General features: G+C 38.6%; 1 protein-coding gene across 1 annotated transcript in view; it reads left to right on the top strand.

The window, feature by feature from the left end:
* LOC109437661 (A-kinase anchor protein 17B) overlaps nt 1-14067 on the top strand; it is a 46120-nt gene extending 32053 nt beyond the window's left edge. Inside the window, exons 2-5 of the mRNA XM_019717023.3 lie at nt 4815-5583; nt 6651-6781; nt 8340-8568; nt 9988-14067. Of these exons, the coding sequence (XP_019572582.3) occupies nt 4815-5583; nt 6651-6781; nt 8340-8568; nt 9988-11610 (2752 nt within the window). The 3' untranslated portion in view covers nt 11611-14067. The remainder of the gene's footprint in view (nt 1-4814; nt 5584-6650; nt 6782-8339; nt 8569-9987) is intronic.
* Nucleotides 14068-20379: the final 6312 nt, after the last annotated feature.

Below are 20379 nucleotides of genomic sequence, written 5' to 3'. Positions count from 1 at the left end.
TTTCAATTCTGGATTTATTTTGAGTGGTTACCCTTAAGTTTATGTAAAAAAAAGTTTGATATTTAGAGTATTCCATTTTCTTCAGCACGCTTACTTTCTCCATTCCCATATTCTGGTTCAGGCCTTTACTCTCCCCCTTTTTGAGTTTTGGTTGCCACAAATTGTCCCTGTTGATGGTGGTCAAATGGCCTCCTTTAGTATTTCTTGTAGTGCAGGTCGTGTATTAGAAAATTCCCTCAGCTTCTGTATGTCTGGAAAGGTCTTTATTCCTCCTTCATATCTAAAGGATATCTTTGCTGGATATATTATTCTTGGCTCATGGTTTCTCTCTTTCAATAGTTTGAATATTTGTTTCCACTCCCTCCTGGCTTGTAGAGTTTCTGCTGAAAAATCTGATGATAATCTAATGGGCTTTCCTTTGTAAGTTACCGTCTTCTTTTCCCTGGCTGCCTTGAGGATTCTTTCTTTGTCGTTGATTTTAGACATCTTCAATACAATGTGCCTTGGAGAAGGCCTGTTGGGATTGCGGTAACTAGGTGTTCTATTTGCTTCTTGGATTCGAGGGTCCAGTTCTGTCCACAAATTTGGGAAGTTCTCATCGACAATTTGTTTGAATATATTCTCTGTTCCCTTCTCTCTGTCTTCTCCTTCTGGTATGGCCATTATTCTTATATTGCTCTTTCTGATGGAGTCAGAAAGTTCTTGTAGAGTTCTTTCATTTCTTTTAAGTCTCAAGTCTCTTTCTTCTTCAATTTGTGTCATTTCCAGGTTTCTATCTTCAATGTCGCATAGTTTCATATCTTAAAGTTCATTTTCTAGACACTTTTCATTTTCTCTGAGCTGTCTTGTCGGCTTGGTTATTCATGGCAATTACTGATTTATGATTTCTATTCCTAGACATCTGTAGGAGTGGGTTCTGCAACTGGTTGATAGGAAGAGGTCTTTCTTTTGTTTTCCAGTACTTGTTGGTAGAATGTTTTATTTTCTCTCCGACTGCAGCCCTTTTTTCTCTCTCACACTGTAGTGTTATGTTTTCTCTGCACTATTCCAGCTTCTCTCACAGTGGGGGTATTCCCTGGAAGATGGGTTTCTCCTCTGTTAACAGTTTGCCTTGGTCATGGGGCGCCGCATCTGTGTGTGTATGTGGAGATCTTTTGAAGTTCCAAAGCTCGCTCTTCCTGCACGAGATTCAGAGTCCATGCGTTTCAGCAGTTCTGTTTACTCCTGCAGGGATCCGCCCAGATAGGTGGGCACAGGGGCGGGTTGGGTTGTGAGCGGTGGCCCAGAGCAATGGCAGCAACCACCACCACTGCCAGTCCTGCTCCCTCCCCTTTGCCGGAATTAGTTGGGCTGTGAATATGCGTCTGCGGACTACCATTCTCAGAAGTACAAATATTCTGTTCTTTTGATCTGACACTGCTATTGCTCCACTTCTAGCACTGAACAAGTGGAGGTGGGGTGAGCTCTGGGAGCGTAGGGAGGCGGTGGCTAGTCTCAGTGCTTAAGACTTTGGTTCTCTGTGGCAGTGAGGGCTTAAACCACCGTTTTCAGCCTTCTTCCTTCAGTCTTTTCTCCGAGGTCTCTGCCGTGAGCGTTGGGTTCATCTCTGTTACATGCTGTCCCCTCAGTCCTGTGAGCCATAAGCAGAGTCCTAGCAGTCTGAGTTCTTCCCTCTCCTGCAGCTGTGGTAATTCCGGAATGCATTGAGCTCGGAGCACTGAGCTAGGTCTGCATCCTGCGCCACGCGTCTCTGTCTCCACACTTCTCCCTTCCCTCCTCCCCTCCTCATGCAATTTGCCCACCTTTAGGTGAATTCAGTAGTGAGACTCTTCGTCTTGCCTGTCTGCTGTTCAGGGAGTCCTTTGTGGAGTTACAGTTGTTTGATTTATTGTAAATTCCAGGGGAGATTATCTGAGGCTCATCTCACGCCGCCATTTTGATCTCAAGTACCTGAATTATATATCTTGAAACGAATTAACATTTAGATGTTTGTATCATCAGTTAGCTATTGTTGTATGACAAACCATCCCCAAACTTAGTGACTTAAGCAATAAGCATTTATTTGTTGTCAGAAATCTGTAGGTTCTCAGGACTATTCTCCTGATCTGTGAGGGCTCCAGCTGATCTTGACTTGGCTTGCTCATGTGTCACTGGTGACACGATTTGTTCGCTGGGGGCTGGCTGGTCTGGGATGGCCATCTGTCACAAGTGGGCTCTTCATGTGGCCTCTCAGCCTCCAACAGGCTAACCCAGGTTTGTCCCCATGGCATGGCAGGATTGCAGGAGAGTAAGGGCCACTTGATACCTAGGCTTTGATTTGGCATTTGGTCACTGCTGTCACCTTCTGTTGGCAAAAATGAAAAAACCAACCAACCAGCTCACATTCAGGACTGGGGAATAAATATATTGTATCTCTTGACAGAGATAACTGAAAGTCACATTACAAAGGCTGTAGGTACAGGGAGGAGTGGAAAATTGGGATCATTTTTGCAACTGTTGTACCATAACATTGAAATGAATGTTGTCCTTCAAGTTGTCATCTTTCAAAGCTCTGTACCCATTCCAACAATGTACCCACTGATTAAAAAATTAATTAGCATTAATGCTGAGCGAAATAAGTCAGACAGAAAAAGCAGAGAACCATGTGATTTCACTGATATATGGTATATAAACCAAAAACAGCAAAAGAACAAGACAAACAAATGAGAAACAGAAACTCATAGACACAGACAATAGTTTAGTGGTTGCCAGAGGGTAAGGGGGGTGGGGGGTGGGGGGTGGGAGATGAAGGTAAGGGGGATCGAATATATGGTGATGGAAGGAGAACTGACTCTGGGTGATGAACACAATGGGATTTATAAATGATGTAATACAGAATTGTACACCTGAAATCTATGTAATTTTACTAACAATTGTCACCCCAATAAATTTAATAAAATAAAAATTAAAAAAAATTAATTAGACGGGGGTTATCACTTTGTGAGGGGTATAAATGTCTAACTATTATGTCGGCTTTGTATACCTGAAACTAATAAAAAGAAAAAAAATAATTAGAGCCTTTCTTGGAATATCCTCCTATGAGAGGTTATACTAAGTCAATTAAGAGATTTAGTCTTTGTAGTCATCTATTTTATCCAATATTCTTCATCCTAGATGATTTCTAAATATCAAATTCAGGATTAAAGAATTTTGAAACTGGCCTTCATCAAGGTTATTTAAAAGAATGTAACCCAGACTTTGAAATCTATCCAGGAGAAGCATTCTAAAATGTTTAAAACAAAGGCAGTATCACTGGAATTAATGGAGAGCATGATAAACCTGATTACTTTGAAGTGATTAATTATTTTGTGTGTACTTTTTCTGTAATATTTTTTAAAATCATTGCTTTAAATTAGGTTGTATAAATAAATACCTCTTGACTATAGATAAATTTTGGGGTTCAATATATCTTAATTGAATTTCAAATGAATTTTTCTCCTAAAGGAGCTTAGTGTTGAGTCTTACTTATGTTGCAAATTGCAGCAAACTTACTGGATTTTTTTTCTCCATTTTGCTATTTAGATAATGTTTTTGGAGAAAGAAAACATATGCTCATGTCATCTCAGTTCAGTGTTGCTATCTTAAGGATTTCTAGAACCTAATATCTTAGATTCTGCTTTTGGTGGCCTTTTAAAAAAGTTTATACAAACTTTTTCTCCTAAAGGACTTGGGTTGTCCTTCAGGGACAGTTATTAAAGAAATATATACCTATAATGTTAACCAAGATTTAATAGTAAATATTGTGTTAGAATTTCCATTATCTGGCCATATATATTTGGGCATAAATCTCCCCTATGTTGACATTAATGTGAAATTCAGGTGATGTAGATTCTGAATACATTCACTTTTAGAAAAAGTAAACTCTTTTATTGGGAAGTGCTACTTCAAGTCAGCAAATAGGAGCAGAAATCCCTAATTCCAAGTATTAGTGATCTCACTCACCTTAGGACAACTTAAAAGAGTTTGTTAATATGAAATGCCAGGAAACACTCATGTTTTGGGGTTTTTCTAGTCCAAAAGTAGAGTACAAATTCACTTTGTCTCTTTTAGAAGAGATTGTCTCCTCTTCACTTGGACTTAAAGTTCAATTTAGTTAAAGTCAATACACTAGATGAATAAGAGTAAATATGTCCATGTAAGACTTAGAAACCAACCTTTGTTCAAAAGGATGCTAAATCAGGTGCATGGGTTAGAACTATCAGATGGGAGCATGTTCACAAATGTGCTACATGTATTTTACCCTTGCCCTGTTTCTGTGCCACCCCCAGCAGGTTTTTATGGGACTTTGTATTTGAGATCAGTTATACAATAGATTGGAGATTTGGAATCTTGGGGTCCCAATATGTGGCAACTTGTTTAATTTTCCTGAATCCATCTGAATTTCCCCATCAATAAAATAAGCATGAAAATACCTACTCACAGGTTGCTTCATGAATCAAATGAGATAAATTGGTATAAATAATAATTATAGGCTATGTTTATTGAGAAATTCCTGTGTGCCAGGCACTATTCTAAGGATTTTACATGTACTGACTCATTTCATCCTCCCTGAAACCCTACTATTTCTATTTTACAGTTAAAGAAACTGAGACACAGTGTATGGAAACTTTGAAACCTAAAACACATTAAACAAATATAAGCTATTGTCTTAATTCTCCCTGTAGTATCCTTTCCCCTCTCAATTTGACCTAAGTCCAGCAAATGCTAGTGCCATTCAAAATCAATATCTATGTTTTGCTCCATTTGTATGAAAATGTTCTCTTTTGCACTCCAAGGTTTCCTGAGGATACAATGATGGTAACCGTGGTGTATGATAACTCTGAGGCAACAGAGCTCTGTGCAGCTCAACACCTCTACCTGAAGCCCATAGCAAAACTGATGATCAGTGTATTACTCCCAGAGAGTACAGAACCTATGAGGCCTTTCTCCAACTGGGAAGTTCTTGACCAGCTGAAGAACCTGATTTGCCCTGATCAGTTCACCACAGTTCGGCTTTCCAAGAGTACGAAGGACTTCATCCGATTTGAGGGGGAGGCTGAAACGCGAAGTTTGATTCAGATCCTGAAGGCAAAGTTACATGGAAAGATCATCAAGCTGAATGGTTTGAAAACAGACTTAAAAGTAATGGCTTCAGATGCCCAAGGAGAGTGGGAGCACTTCTCCAAGGAACAGGAGACCCCATCAAGTGATGGGGCTGATGAGCAGGACCATGATAAGAGCCTGGATTCCATATATTTTGAAGGCTTGCCTTGCAAGTGGTTTGCACCTAAAGGTTCCAGTGGGGAGAAGCCATGTGAAGAGATTCTTCGGGTGGTTTTTGAATGTTTTGGGAAGATCAAGAATGTAGATATCCCTATGCTTGACCCCTACAGAGAGGCGATGACTGGTGGGAGCTTTGGGGGTTTTAGCTTCGGCTTGCAGACATTTGAGGCTTTTATACAGTACCAGGAGTCAACTGACTTCATAAAAGCCATGGAGTCCCTTCGAGGGATGAAGCTGATGCTTAAAGGGGAGGATGGGAAAGCTCTAGCATGTAATATTAAGGTAAGAAGTAGTGAGAGTTTCTTTTATTTCCCACTGTTCAGGTCGTCCTAAGTAAAAGCTAGAAGGAAGCACCTAGAATAAATTTCCATAGACTCCACTAGGCTCTGATCAATAGCTAATGTAAATATTTGTGTTGTCATTAATAAATGGATGTTTAGGAAGAAAAATAATCCTGACTTTGGCATTCTTCTGCAATCAGGCATGATGCCAGGTGTGGTTTTAAAGTGATGGTTGTTATAATCTGGGGCTCAGCCCTAACTTCTTGAGGGTATTAAAGGATGCTTCACGGCCCTTGTGAAAGTATCTTAGATGCTTTTGTACTTGGGAAGTTGCTGAGAGAGAGAAGAATACATACAGTTTGAAATTGCAAGGAGAACAGTTTATTCCCTCTTTATTATTGGAATCACAACTTGTATTTTCAGGATGTTTGTCAGGTAAATTGCTAAAACATAATCCCAACAAACTTGGATCCTCTGTTTTCAAAATCAGCCTGGCTGTCCAGTCATGTCACCTCATTGATATCTGAATGCTTAGTCATCTCCTTCTTGAAGTCTTAATCCAGCAGAGGAAAAGATACTGCTAAATCCTCCTTTTACTCTAAATCAGTCTTTAGCATGAATTTGGACTTTCAGTTTAAGTAGCTTCCTGTGTATGATTGTGTATGTGTATATGTTACGTGGGAAGCTACTTATGTTAAAATGGACATTTTAAAATTATGAGCTATTGAGTCAGACAAGAGATATAACAAATACTATAATGACGACCCATATACCACTGCCCAGCTTGTGCCCATAAGAGCCTGTGCCCATCATGGCTTTGTGATGTCACCTATGACTATAAAGTGAGCTCCTCAAGGTTCTGCCAAAGAAAATTCTGGAGCCCACAGAACTGTTTGGAAGGTTAGTGAGAAGCAGTAGTACAGTATGGGTACTAGGACACAGAGAGAACATTTTTAATTCTTTTGGTTTTGAATTTATATGTCCATATTAGTTTTATCTCTCTGGCCTGGGACATACCCAGCCAGCTGGCAAACTTTTCTAATGAAACTTTGAATTGTTTGCGGGCAGGTTATGTTTGATACAACCAAACACTTCAGTGAAGGAGCTATAAAGAGGAGAGATCAAGAAAGGCTAAAATTACAAGAGCTGGAAGAAGAAAGGAAAAAAGAAAAGAAGAGAGAAGAGGAAGAGGCTGAAAGGTAAGGAGTCCAACTTTAACGAAGAGGCTTTTTACTTTTGATTTATGGATTTATCCATTTGGGTGAATGGCTAAACTTGACAGAAAACATTGAGGTGGGGAGGGGGCAGGAATTAGTTCAGATTGGAGAACTCCATAGAAGCTTCCAGTCTTTCAGCTGTGCTGTTACAAAACCAAAATGACAAAAGCAGTTGGAAGCAAGAGACTTTAAAAGAAAGTGTTCTTGTGAGGGAGAATAAGTAATGAGAAATAATGGGACTAGCCAGATTAAGCTATGTGGGAAGAAATGAATAGTAATATAAAAAAAGGACCAGAAACTTTTATAGTGAAAATTCTGGCTTACTAAATTAAAAAAATACCAATTTACTTAAAATTTACCAAATGTCACCTAGCCTGCCAATCTGAAATGTAAAATTAAATCATTTCAGGTCTGGAAAAGGCTTTCTTCCATAGAATGGTTAATATTCAAACCAACCCACAGGCAAGAAGGCATGGATTAGTTGGGACTATTTTTCTCATTGGCCTAAGTTCTTTTTTTGAATTTAGAGAGTGTCCACGTTTATGTCTTTGAGCTTATCATTGTTTCCCAATTTAGGTGCTTGAGACTAGGAAAGGCTATTGGATTGTCAAAGGTTTTCCACGAGGGTACAAATGGGCCAGAACTACAGGGCTCTGAAAACCATTTTACCTCCTGGACCTTCCCCTTGTATGTTTATTCTTACAGTCTTTCATGTAAATTATAGCCATTCAAAAAGGGAGATAAAGAGTTCCCTTCCTGTGCCTCTCACTTTTTTGGCTGGCAAGGTGATAGGAGTAACTTGAGGTTACGCTTGTGAAACTTGGCCAGAAGTTGAGCCCAGTCAATGTAACTATTTCCCCCACATTTCTAGACTGAACATGCAGTTTAGGTAATCCTCCAGCTTTTGGCTAAGTCCTCACTCAGGTAATTGTCCTGTTTTCTCCCTTCCCCATGTTTCTACAAGGGCCTAACCAAAACAGTTTGGATTTTCAGCAAACTGGTTAAAAAAAGCCCCTATTCTTCTAAGCGAGTATGATAGTGTACTGTGTTAAGTAATATGTACCAAGAACTAGTTTTCACCCTTAAAATTTTCTAGTGCCTTGACTTACCTTTATTTGTCTATGTGAAACCAACTCATGGAAGGTTTTGATCTCAAGAAAAATGAAATCATCACCGTGAAAGTTGATCCAGTAGTCCCTGCTTGTGATTTGAGAAAGTGAGGGCTAGAGGCCTCCTCCTTTGAATTCTGTAGTCTTTTTTTCATACTCTCTGTATAAGGTCTCCTGTACATGCTTCTAATTGACCAACTCAGTTATGTGTCTTTCCCCTTTGATGGATGTGGCACAATTTCTTTTATCATCAGTTGTCTCTGTCAGGCCCTGGGGTTAGCAGTGACAGTCATGGAAACCTAAATGATCCGTTGTTTGTCCATGTCATACCCCTGCCCCTCCCCCTCTGCCTGGCAGTGGTTAAAGAGTGGGGAGAAGAACAAATGCCTAATAAATACCTTCTGAAAGGTTCACCTTTAATCATTGTCCAGAAAAAGGAAAGAGGAGAGGAAAACCCAGGAAAAGAGAAGGAAGGCCAGGGTCAGGAGGCGAGCCCTGAAGGAAAGGGACAGACACCGACGAAGGAGGCTGGACAGAGCCAAAGTAGAGGCGCCTCAGGAGCCCAACTCTTCGGAGGAGTGGGCGGAGAGAAAGTTCCTGCTGGTTCAGAGGCGTGTGGAGGCCTTTCGGTTGCTACAGGTGCTCCTGAGGAAAATTACAGTAAGGCTCTTTCCCATTTGTTCATTTTTCAGTTTTGGTAGGTACTGACCTTTCTGAGATAAAAGCCTTCAATTTAAGTAGTCGCCTATATAAAATCAACTCCATGGAAGACACATTCATTGGGGTTTATATTCAATAGGCTAATCTCCAATAACCCCAATTATGGGTTCACAAAAGGGGTACCCAAATTCTCTTGAGTTTTCTCTCACCCTTGCCATCTAGTGTACACTTGGTGTTGCTAAACTTCATGACGGTTTTATCCAGGGCAGTTTAGCTAGTGTATCTACTTTTCTAAGTTCCTAATGCATGTAACAGAAAATGCCAGGGGGGAAATGGATGGTGTAGGTGTTTGGAAAGTTCCAGTTTTAGAAGTCCCCCCCACACACTTACTGACCTTCTAAAGATAACCAGACTCAGCAGATGTCCTGGAGTGAAGGTCAGAAAGGCTCTCAAACTATTCATATACAAATCCGTATTCAGTATTTTTTAATACAAAGAATAAATGGTATGAGTATTACATAGAGCTGACTTAATGTTTATTTGTAGTCTCAGTCATTTTCTCATTAGTGTAGACAAATAAATATAGTGAAATGAGGATCAGAAAAGCATCACATTTCCACCTACAATAAGGCTAGCTGGATCATTTTTAGTTTACTTTAATGACCACCGAGGGTGATTCCTTTTAAAGAATTTATCTCTTTAAATGTGTGTGATGCCTAATTCTTGGTCCCGTTGATACCTTATACTGATTATGCAGTCCCCACATCCTAATCCCAGGTAATGAGTAAACACTGTACTCTGATTTATGCCAGTTGTCAGTGGCATACAAACTCTCTGAGCAGAGTGGGACTGTAGGCAGCACCTTTCACCTGCCCCATGGTTGTGCAAAGCAGATAGCACCACATATAGAACCGTTGTCATGGCCACATTTTCTACTTAACGTGTTGCTTCTGACAGAGGGCAAGCAGAGACACTCTCACCTGCAATCCACAGAAGCTGGAATGAAAACAGAAAGGCAGGTTATCTTTTAAGCCAGTTGACTCTCTTGTAGACACACATTTCACCCACCAGTCTTTCCTTGTTGTAGTATGTTCTGGGAGGGCTTTAGAGCATTTTTTATTCCTATTCATATCCCCAGTTTCTGAACAAATGAAAAAAGGGTCATGTGCTTTGAAGGTGTATAAACTGTGGTGCCTTCAAACATAAGGATGGGCATAGACATAGTAAAAGCAGCTCATATTAGACTGACACATTTAATTTTATACCTCCTGTTTCCTCAGTGCAATGTTGTTCCTAATTTGCATCTATTCTAGGTGTTATTAGAAACCTCTTCACAGCAGTGTCATAAATCCAAATTTTCTTTGAAATTTTTAATCTGTTTGGTTTTTCATGTAAAAATTTTAACCTTTTTCTTTGAAGGAATCCACACAGGAGGTAGATGTTGCAGGCCCTGAAGCTAATCATGATCTGGGGAACACATTGGAAACTCTGAAGAAAAAAGAGTTAAATACTCAGTATCTTCAAAATCAGGAGGAAATGCCAAAACATCAGGTTGTCAATTCAGACAATAAACAAAAACAAAAAATGAAGAAACGAAGTAGGGCTCACTTATGTAAACCTCCCAACTACCATCAGCAAAAACAAAAAAGATATTCAGCTAGAAAAGAGAAAACTAGAAAATTATTAACTGATGGATATAGTCACAGTTTTGTCTCTGACCAGGATTCCTTGCTAATTACATTAATTCAAGGTCAGCTTCTTGAGAAAAAGGATGATCTCAGTTCTAATAAATCCTATCCTTCCAAATTATCTGAGAGAGACTATGGCAGGAAACAGAAGATCTATGAAACAGATGAATTTATTGACTACCTATTAAACTATTACTACTATAAGACTCCAAAATATGCCTCTGTCTGCCTAGAACCAAGTCACACAAGAAGCACATGTCAGTGGCAGAGGTCTGTCCATGCCAAGGGAAATGGATTTCAAATCAATTTGAGAAAGCGTAAGTGTCACTCAACCAGGTTGAGCCAAATGCAAAACCTGGAAAGGAGAGAACAAGTTCAAGAAGATGATTACTGGGCAAAGATTTGTACTCAGCATCCTGTGCATAGATCACAAAAGAGAGGAAAAGTGACTTATACCAAAGAATGTATGAAGGAGTTTAAATATCATTGCAAGGGCACAGCCAATGAAGCTGGTGATCAGCTGACCCCAACTCCTGGAAAGGGCTATCTGTTGGAAAAGACCCATGCTTACCAGGTCAAAGATTCCAAATCCAGAAGTCAGAGCCAAGTTTCCTCACCCAACAGGTCAGCAGGCTTAGATTTGGAGTTGACAGATTTTTTAGAGGACATTAGTAGTGATTCAGAATGCTTCAGTGAAACCCTTAGCATAAACCAAGAGGAGAAAGAGAAATCTATGGCCCCATACGAAAGCTCCCCAGAAAAAGGATCTCTTGATGCTGATGAAATCATCATTTGCAATCAAGAAATTAGGTCAAGTCAGCAGAACTTGTATTCAAAGTGGAAACATGATAGGAAGGAGAAATATTCTAAATACCAGCTTAGGAAACCAGGAAAGAGGTCCAAGTATGAATTGAGATGTTCATGGCTTAAAGGTAAAAATTCCGTGAGAGATGAGAAGAGGAACAGCAAAAAGAGGGAAATGCTAGCCCCCAAATACTTGTTTGATGAAGGCTACTACCACAAATCCAGTTCTAATGACGTATTAGACCATATCACAAGAAAGAGGAGGAGGATTAGTGATAATATATTTGACCAGAAAGTGAACTATAGGTCCTCTCATATGCCAATAACATCATCAAGATGTGCTAATGCTTTCTATTTGGGGCATTTTCCCCAAAGAAGAGAGACTCTGTGGAAGTCAGAATATAATCAGGATGCAAGAAGGCTTAAAAGACGTGAGGATTCTACAGATTTCATGCTGACTTCTGATAATTGTATTACACATAACAGTCAGGAGCTCACTGACTATGGAAGCTATTTAGGACAGAGCTACACTACTTCTTTACATTTTTAAATGTTTTGAAGTTCTCTTAGATCAGTAACATCCTTATTTACAATAAACAATTTTCAAAAATAGCATTTAAACAAAGCTGCAATGAACATTGGAGCACACGTGTCTTTATCTCTAAATGTTTTCAGATTTTTTGGGTAGATACCCAGGAGAGGGATTGCTGGGTCATATGGCAATTCTATTCGTAATTTTTTGAGGAACCTCCACACTGCCTTCCATAACGGCTGCACCAGTCTGCATTCCCACCAACAGTGTATGAGGGTTCCTTTTTCACCCCAATAAATTTAATAAAAAAAAAAATAGCATTTAAAGCCAAATACAGCTATGTCGTTAACAGTGACAAGAGCAAGAGATCAACATTTAAAAGCTTGAGCAAAGTCAAATAAAAAACCTTGTTTCTCTTGCCAAAGTATAAAGCATAGGTCAAAATCACTGCAGGTGTGTTGGCGAGCTTTGGAAATATAAAACATCCACTTTCTGAAGCTTGGTAAAACAATGTAATCGCAAAACTTCTTGATCCAAGGACAGGTGTTTCTATAGTTCAACTGCAACTTTAATTTGGCACAACAAAGGAGCAAATTAACATCGAGAGGTGTTGAGATAGCCCTCTTTGGCCCTTTAGCTGTCATAAGTTCGTCATTTAGTGTAATTTATCTTCAAAGTGGACAACAATGAATAGATAAGGATCTTTTTACATGTTCTTTGATTTGCTCAGAACACCAGGTACAACAAACTTTCCTAAATTTTCATCTGGAAATACCTATAGATAAAAAAAGAGACAACAGCTAGAACATATAATAGACTTCTTCATGACTTTTGAAGGTTTCATGAGCACCCATCAGAAGGAAATTAATCTTATTAATATGTTCATAGTACTCAAAGAGTTGTCCTTTTAGAAACAAAGTCTTGGAAGAAGAATCTAGAAGGGGCTCAGATTATCAAGGCTTAAACACACAGTGGACCATTAGCAGAGTTGTTTTTGAAGAACCCCATGTCATTCCAGCCTAGAAAAGCAACAGGAATGAAGTGATGCAACCAGTGGGATTTGCAAAAGGAAATATTGAGAGATACTGGGGCACCAATAATGGCACTTGGCAAGAGAGGACATGACAGTATTCCATTTCAGGTTATGTAATCCTTTCACTCAGGGTTGGGTGACATTAGTTTATGAAAAGCCACTGACTATCCCCAAACTAACTTTTATTAAACATTAACAAGTGCCTCCTCAATCCTCAATAATGCCGTGGAGTTAGGAAGAGTCAAAGGCAACACCCATAGTTTACTAGCTGGGGAATGTCATATGTATGCAGAATTTGTAAACTCTTGACATAAACAATTTATCTTTTTACCTACTGGTTTTGGACTTATTGAATATGTTTTTAAACTGGGATATTTTATAGATTCATAAACACTTACATCTTAATGCAGTGCATCTTCTATTGAAAGCTTGGCTGATTAATTCTGCCTTATATTGTATATTGACCTCAGGGGCAGTAGGTGAACTTTTTTCCCCAACAAAGCTATACCTGACTTGGCAATTGAAGACATTAATGGGATTAGACTACCTGCAGTAGGAAAAGGTGATTTTAATCCACAGAAGTAGTGGAAGGCAACATTTCCATGTGACATGATTCATTTCCAATAATCCTAACTTGATAGAAAAGTACCAGTCAGCTGGTACAGACAAGGTAGGATGCCAGCTAGTGTGGTTGCCCAGAATGAAAAGGCATGATGTATGCTCATAACCAGCCTCTTGAGCAACCTGTTATCTGAAGAGGCTAAAAAATCTAATTTATCTAAAGTGAGAACCACATATTGTCTCATTGATCTCTTCTAATCACATTTAGTAGAGGTATGTTAGTACATGCAAAAGTTAAGAAATGAACGTAACGTAGCAGATTGTTTATTATTTATAAGATAATAACCAACAAATTATTTCTTGGCTCTCCTGTCTTCAATTCCACTTTCAAGCCAGTGACTCTGCCATGGAAACTAAGTTTGGCTTGTCAAATCTGAAAAATTGCTCATGGGGTAAGTGCCTTTTCTCTTCTGAGGACTAGCAGTGGCTATCAATGTTCAAAGTACTGTTGTCCAGAGCAGCAAACTACCAAGAGCTTGTAATTTGTCAGACAACTTTCAGGCAACTAGGTATCATTCTCTTCCAATGAGACCCTGCCTCCTTATTTTTTTATGTTTCATGCCATTGAAACAAAGAACATCATGGGTTTGTAATGAAAGCAGCTATACTTGTTTTGAAATAAAAACGTCATTTTCTTCTGTCATTTGACAATCTTTTTTTGTAGAGATGTTAAGCATGGAAACAATTTGCTGCTCAGTAACCAGACATAAAAAATGAATTGCCGAAAACAGCATGTGCTCTTTTTTTGGTACAATAAAACTGGTGCTAAGTCACATCTCATTCTCTCTCTCTCTCTCTCTCTCTCTCTCTCTCTCTCTCTCTCTATATATATATATATATATATATATATATATATATATATATATATATATATATATATATATATATATATTTGTTTGCTAACTAAATACCATCCTGGGACCCAGAAGAAAGTAAAAATACTGTAGTTTTATGTGTACTTTCTATACAACTTTGGATTTTTATGTCTTATAGTAACACATTCTAGGTTTGACTAAACCTCTTTTTTTTGTGTAGGATTTAAAGCAGGAAAAGAACAATTTATCCCATACTTTTCTTTCTTTTTTTTTTTTTTTAAAATTAAATTTATTGGGGTGACAATTGTTAGTAAAATTACATAGATTTCAGGTGTACAATTCTGTATTACATCATCTATAAATCCCATTGTGTGTTCATCACCCAGAGTCACTTCTTCCATCACCATATATTCGATCCCCCTTACCCTCACCTCCACCCCCACCCCCCTTACCCTCTGGCAACCACTAAACTATTGTCCGTGTCTATGAGTTTCTGTTTCTCATTTGTTTGTCTTGTTCTTTTGTTGTTTTTGGTTTATATACCACATATCAGTGAAATCACATGGTTCTCTGCTTTTTCTGTCTGACTTGTTTCGCTCAGCATTACTCTCTCAAGATCCATCCATGTTGTCACAAATGTTCCTATATCATCTTTTCTCACTGCCGAATAGTATTCCATTGTGTATATGTACCACAACTTCTTTATCCATTCATCTATCGAAGGACATTTTGGTTGTTTCCATGTCTTGGCCACCGTAAACAAAGCTGCAATGAACATTGGCGCACACGTGTCTTTATCTCTAAATGTTTTCAGATTTTTTGGGTAGATACCCAGAAGAGGGATTGCTGGGTCATACGGCAATTCTATTCGTAATTCTTTGAGGAACATCCACACTACCTTCCATAACGGCTGCACCAGTCTGCATTCCCACCAACAGTGTATGAGGGTTCCTTTTTCTCCACAGCCTCTCCAACATTTGTTTCTATTTGTCTTGTTGATGATAGCCATTCTGACTGGGGTGAGGTGATATCTCATTGTGGTTTTGATTTGCATTTCTCTGATGATTAGTGATGTTGAGCATTTTTTCATATGTTTATTTGCCATTTGTATGTCCTCTTTGGAGAAATGTCTCTTCAAGTCCTCTGCCCATTTTTCAATTGGGTTGTTTGTTTTTTTGTTGTTGAGTTGCATGAGTTCCTTGTATATTCTGGATACTAGCCCCTTATCGGAGGCACTGTTTGCAAAAATCTTCTCCCATTCAGTTGGTGGCCTCTTTATTTTGTCAATGGTTTCTTTCGCTGTGCAGAAGCTTTTAAGTTTCATATAGTCCCATTCGTTTATTTTAGCTTTTACTTCCATTGCCTTTGGAGTCAAGTTCATAAAATGCTCTTTGAACCCAAGGTCCATAAGTTTAGTACCTATGTTTTCTTCTATGCAGTTTATTGTGTCAGGTCTTATGCTTAAGTCTTTGATCCATTGTGAATTAACTTTGGTACATGGTGAAAAATAGCAGTCCAGTTTCATTCTTTTGCACGTGGCTATCCAATTCTCCCAGCACCATTTATTGAAGAGGCTGTCTTTGCTCCATTGTATGTTTTTAGCTTCTTTGTCAAAAATTATCTGTCCATATTTATGTGGTTTTATTTCTGGGTTCTCAATTCTATTCCATTGGTCTATGTGTCTGTTTTTCTGCCAATACCATGCTGTTTTGATTATTGTGGCCCTGTAGTACAGGCCAAAGTCAGGAAGTGTGATACCTCCATTATAGTTCTTTTTTCTTAAGATTGCTTTGGCTATTCGGGGTCTTTTGTGGTTCCAAACAAATCTGATGATTTTTTGTTCTATTTCTTTAAAATATACCATTGGGATTTTGATGGGGATTGCATTGAATCTGTATATTGCTTTGGGTAATATGGCCATTTTAACTATGTTGATTCTTCCAATCCATGAGCACGGAATGTCTTTCCATTTCTTTGTGTCTTCTTCAATTTCTTTCAAAAATGTCTTATAGTTTTCAGCATATAGGTCTTTCACATCCTTGGTTAAGTTTATTCCTAGGTATTTTATTCTTTTTGCTGCAATTGCAAAAGGAATTGTTTTTTGTATTTCTTTTTCTGAGATTTCATTGTTAGTATATAGGAAGGCAATGGACTTTTGTGCGTTGATCTTGTAGCCAGCAACTTTACTGTATTCGTTGATTGTTTCTAATAGCTTTTTGGTGGAGTCTTTAGGGTTTTCTATATATAGCATCATGTCATCTGCAAAGAGTGATAATTTAACTTCTTCATTCCCAATTTGGATGCCTTTTATTTCTTTCTCTTGTCTGATTGCTCTGGCAAGGACTTCCAACACTATGTTGAAAAGCAGAGGTGATAGGGGACAGCCCTGTCGTGTTCCTGAACGTAGAGCAAAGGGCTTCAGTTTTTCTCCATTAATTATGAGATTAGAAGAGGGCTTGTCATATATGGCCTTTATTATGTTAAGGTATTTTCCTTCTATACCCATTTTATTAAGTGTTTTAATCATAAATGGATGTTGTATCTTGTCAAATGCTTTTTCTGCATCAATTGATATAATCATATGATTTTTGTCCTTTATTTTGTTTATGTGATGTATCACATTGATGGATTTGCGTATGTAGAACCATCCTTGTGCCCCGGGGATGAACCCCACTTGGTCGTGATGAATAATCTTTTTAATGCATTGTTGTATTCGATTTGCTAGAATTTTATTTAGGATTTTTGCATCGGTATTCATTAGAGATATTGGTCTGTAGTTTTCTTTTTTTGTGCTGTCCTTACCAGGTTTTGGTATCAGGGTAATGTTGGCCTCATAAAATGAGTTAGGGAGTACTGTCTCTTCTTCAATTTTTTGGAAGAGTTTGTGCAGAATTGGTATTAGATCCTCTTTGAATGTTTGGTAGAATTCACTAGTGTAGCCATCTGGTCCCGGACTTTTGCTTTTGGGAAGGTTTTGGATGACTGATTCAATTTCGTTACTGGTGATCGGTCTGTTTAGATTTTCCAGTTCTTCACGGTTCAGCCTTGGAAGGCTATATGTTTCTAAGAACTTGTCCATTTCTTCTAGGTTGTTGAATTTGGTGGCATATAGTCCTTCATAGTATTCTTGGATGATCCTTTGTATTTCTGTGGTGTCCGTGATAACTTCCCCTTTTACGTTTCTGATTTTGTTAATCAGTGTCTTCTCTCTTTTTATCTTAGTAAGTCTAGCCAAGGGTTTGTCAATTTTGTTAATCTTTTCAAAGAACCAGCTCTTCGTCACATTAATTTTTTCTATTGTCTTTTTGTTCTCTATTTCATTTAGTTCTGCTCTAATTTTTATTATTTCCTTTCTTCTGCTGACCTTGGGTTTTACTTGTTCTTCTTTTTCTAGTTCTTTAAGGTGTAACATGAGGTTATTTATTTGAGAGTTTTCTTGTTTCTTGAGATAGGCCTGTAATGAGATAAATTTCCCTCTTAAAACTGCTTTCGCTGCATCCCAAAAATTTTGGTAGGATGTATTTTCATTGTCATTTGTTTCTATGTATCTTTTGATCTCTTCTCTAATTTCTTCTTTGACCCAGTCCTTCTTTAAAAGTATGTTGTTTAATCTCCATGTATTTGTGTTTTTTCCCACTTTCTTTTTACAGTTGATATCCAATTTCAAAGCCTTGTGATCAGAGAATATGCATGGTATGATTTCAATCTTCTTAAATTTGTTGAGACTGATTTTATGTCCCAATATATGGTCTATCCTTGAGAATGTTCCGTGTACACTAGAAAAGAATGTATAGTCTGATGTTTTAGGATGAAGTGCTCTATAAATGTCAATTATGTCCATTTCATCTAATGTGTCATTTAGGGCTACTATTTCGTTATTTATTTTCTGTTTGGATGATCTATCCAAAGCTGTCAATGATGTATTTAATTCCCCTAGTATAATTGTATTTTGGTCAATTTCTCCCTTTAGTTCTGTTAGTAGTTGCTTGGTGTATTTCGGTGCTCCCTGATTGAGGGCATAAATATTGATGACTGTTATGTCTTTTTGTTGTACAGTCCCCTTCACCATTATGAAATGTCCATCTTTATCTCTTGTTATCTTTTTCACCTTGAAGTCTGTTTTATCTGATATCATTATGGCTACACCTGATTTTCTCTGGGTACCATTTGCTTGGAGTGTCAATTTCCACCCTTTCACTTTGAGTCTATGCTTGTCCTTGTAGCTGAGATGTGTCTCTTGGAGACAGCATATGGTTGGGTTTAGTTTTTTGATCCAATCTGCTACTCTGTGCCTTTTTATTGGTGAGTTCAGTCCATTTACATTTAGGGTGATTATTGATATGTGAGGATTTCCTGTCATTCTATCTTTAGTTTTCTGGTAAGGCTGTGTCTCCATTGTTTCTTTGCCTTTTTGTTGTTGTCTATTATTTCTGTGTGGTGGTATTCTATGATGTTTCCCTCTGTTTCTTCTTTTATTTCAGTATATATTTCAATTCTGGATTTATTTTGAGTGGTTACCCTTAAGTTTATGTAAAAGAAAGTTTGATATTTAGAGTATTCCATTTTCTTCAGCACGCTTACTTTCTCCATTCCCATATTCCGGTTCAGGCCTTTACTCTCCCCCTTTTTGAGTTTTGGTTGCCACAAATTGTCCCTGTTGATGGTGGTCGAATAGCCTCCTTTAGGATTTCTTGTAGTGCAGGTCGTATATTAGAAAATTCCCTCAGCTTCTGTATGTCTGGAAAGGTCTTTATTCCTCCTTCATATCTAAAGGATATCTTTGCTGGATATATTATTCTTGGCTCATGATTTCTCTCTTTCAATAGTTTGAATATTTGTTTCCACTCCCTCCTGGCTTGTAGAGTTTCTGCTGAAAAATCTGATGATAATCTAATGGGCTTTCCTTTGTATGTTACCGTCTTCTTTTCCCTGGCTGCCTTGAGGATTCTTTCTTTGTCGTTGATTTTAGACAGCTTCAATACAATGTGCCTTGGAGAAGGCCTGTTTGGATTGAGGTAACTAGGTGTTCTATTTGCTTCTTGGATTCGAGGGTCCAGTTCTGTCCACAAATTTGGGAAGTTCTCATCGACAATTTGTTTGAATATATTCTCTGTTCCCTTCTCTCTTTCTTCTCCTACTGGTATGCCCATTATTCTTATATTGCTCTTTCTGATGGAGTCAGAAAGTTCTTGTAGAGTTCTTTCATTTCTTTTAAGTCTCAAGTCTCTTTCTTCTTCTATCTGTGTCATTTCCAGGTTTCTATCTTCGATGTCACTGATTCTTTCCTCCATCTGGTCAACTCTACTACCTAAGCTGGTTATTTCATTCTTAATTTCTTCTATTGAGTTCTTAATCTCCAGAAATTCTATTTGGTTCTTTTTTAAGATTTCAATCTCTTTCGTAAAATGCTCATACTGTTCTTTGATTGAGTTTCTGAGTTCATTTAACTGCCTATCTGTGTTTTCTTGTATCTCGTTGAGTTTTTTCAGAACTGCAATCTTGAATTCTCTGTCATTTAAGTCACATATTTCTGTATCTTTAAGTGCCTTCTCTGGAGATTTTTCACTTTCTTTCTGAGCTATCTTGTTGCCTTGGTTATTCATGGCGATTACTGGTTTACTATTTCTCTTCCTAGACATCTACAGGAGTGACTTCTGCAACAGGTTGATAGGAAGCGGTCTTTCTTTTGTTTGCCAGTACTTGTTGGTAGAATGTTTTATTATTTCTCCAACTGCAACTTATTTTTCTTCTCCCACACGGTAGTGCTATTTTCTCTGCACTATTCCAACTTCTCACACAATGGGGGGATTCCCTGGGAGACGGGCTTCTCCTCTATTTATAGTTCGTCTAGGTCACAGGGCGCAGTGTCCCGGGGGGTATGCGGAGAGCTTTTGATGTTCCAAAGCTCTTCCAGCTCCTGATTCAGAGCCCGTATGTTTCAGCAGTTCTGTTTACTCCTGCAGGGATCCGCCCAGATAGGTGGGGTCAGGGGCGGGGTGAGTTGTGAGAGGTGGCCCAGAGCAATGGCGGCGACCACCACCACAGCCGGTCCTGCTTCCACAGGTCTCTCCCCTTTGCCGGAACTAGTTGGGATGTGAATTTGTGTCTGCGGTACACAGTTCTCAAAATAGCAAATTTTCTGTTGTTTTGGTCTGACACTACTACTGTTTCGCTTCTAGCACCGGCAGGTGGGGGCGGGGCGAGCTCTGGGAGGGGAGGGAGGAGGCGGCTAGTCTCAGTGCCTAAGGCTCCGTTCTCTGCTCAGCAGTGCGGCTTAAACTACCGTTTTCAGCCTTTTTCCCTCAGTCTTTTCTCCGA

Source organism: Rhinolophus sinicus, chromosome 18 (assembly GCF_057876585.1).
Source record: "Rhinolophus sinicus isolate RSI-liver-muscle chromosome 18, RSI-T2T, whole genome shotgun sequence".
Lineage (NCBI taxonomy): Eukaryota > Metazoa > Chordata > Mammalia > Chiroptera > Rhinolophidae > Rhinolophus > Rhinolophus sinicus.
Note: the sequence above shows the minus strand (reverse complement) of the source record. Positions and strands in the feature narration are given on the sequence as shown.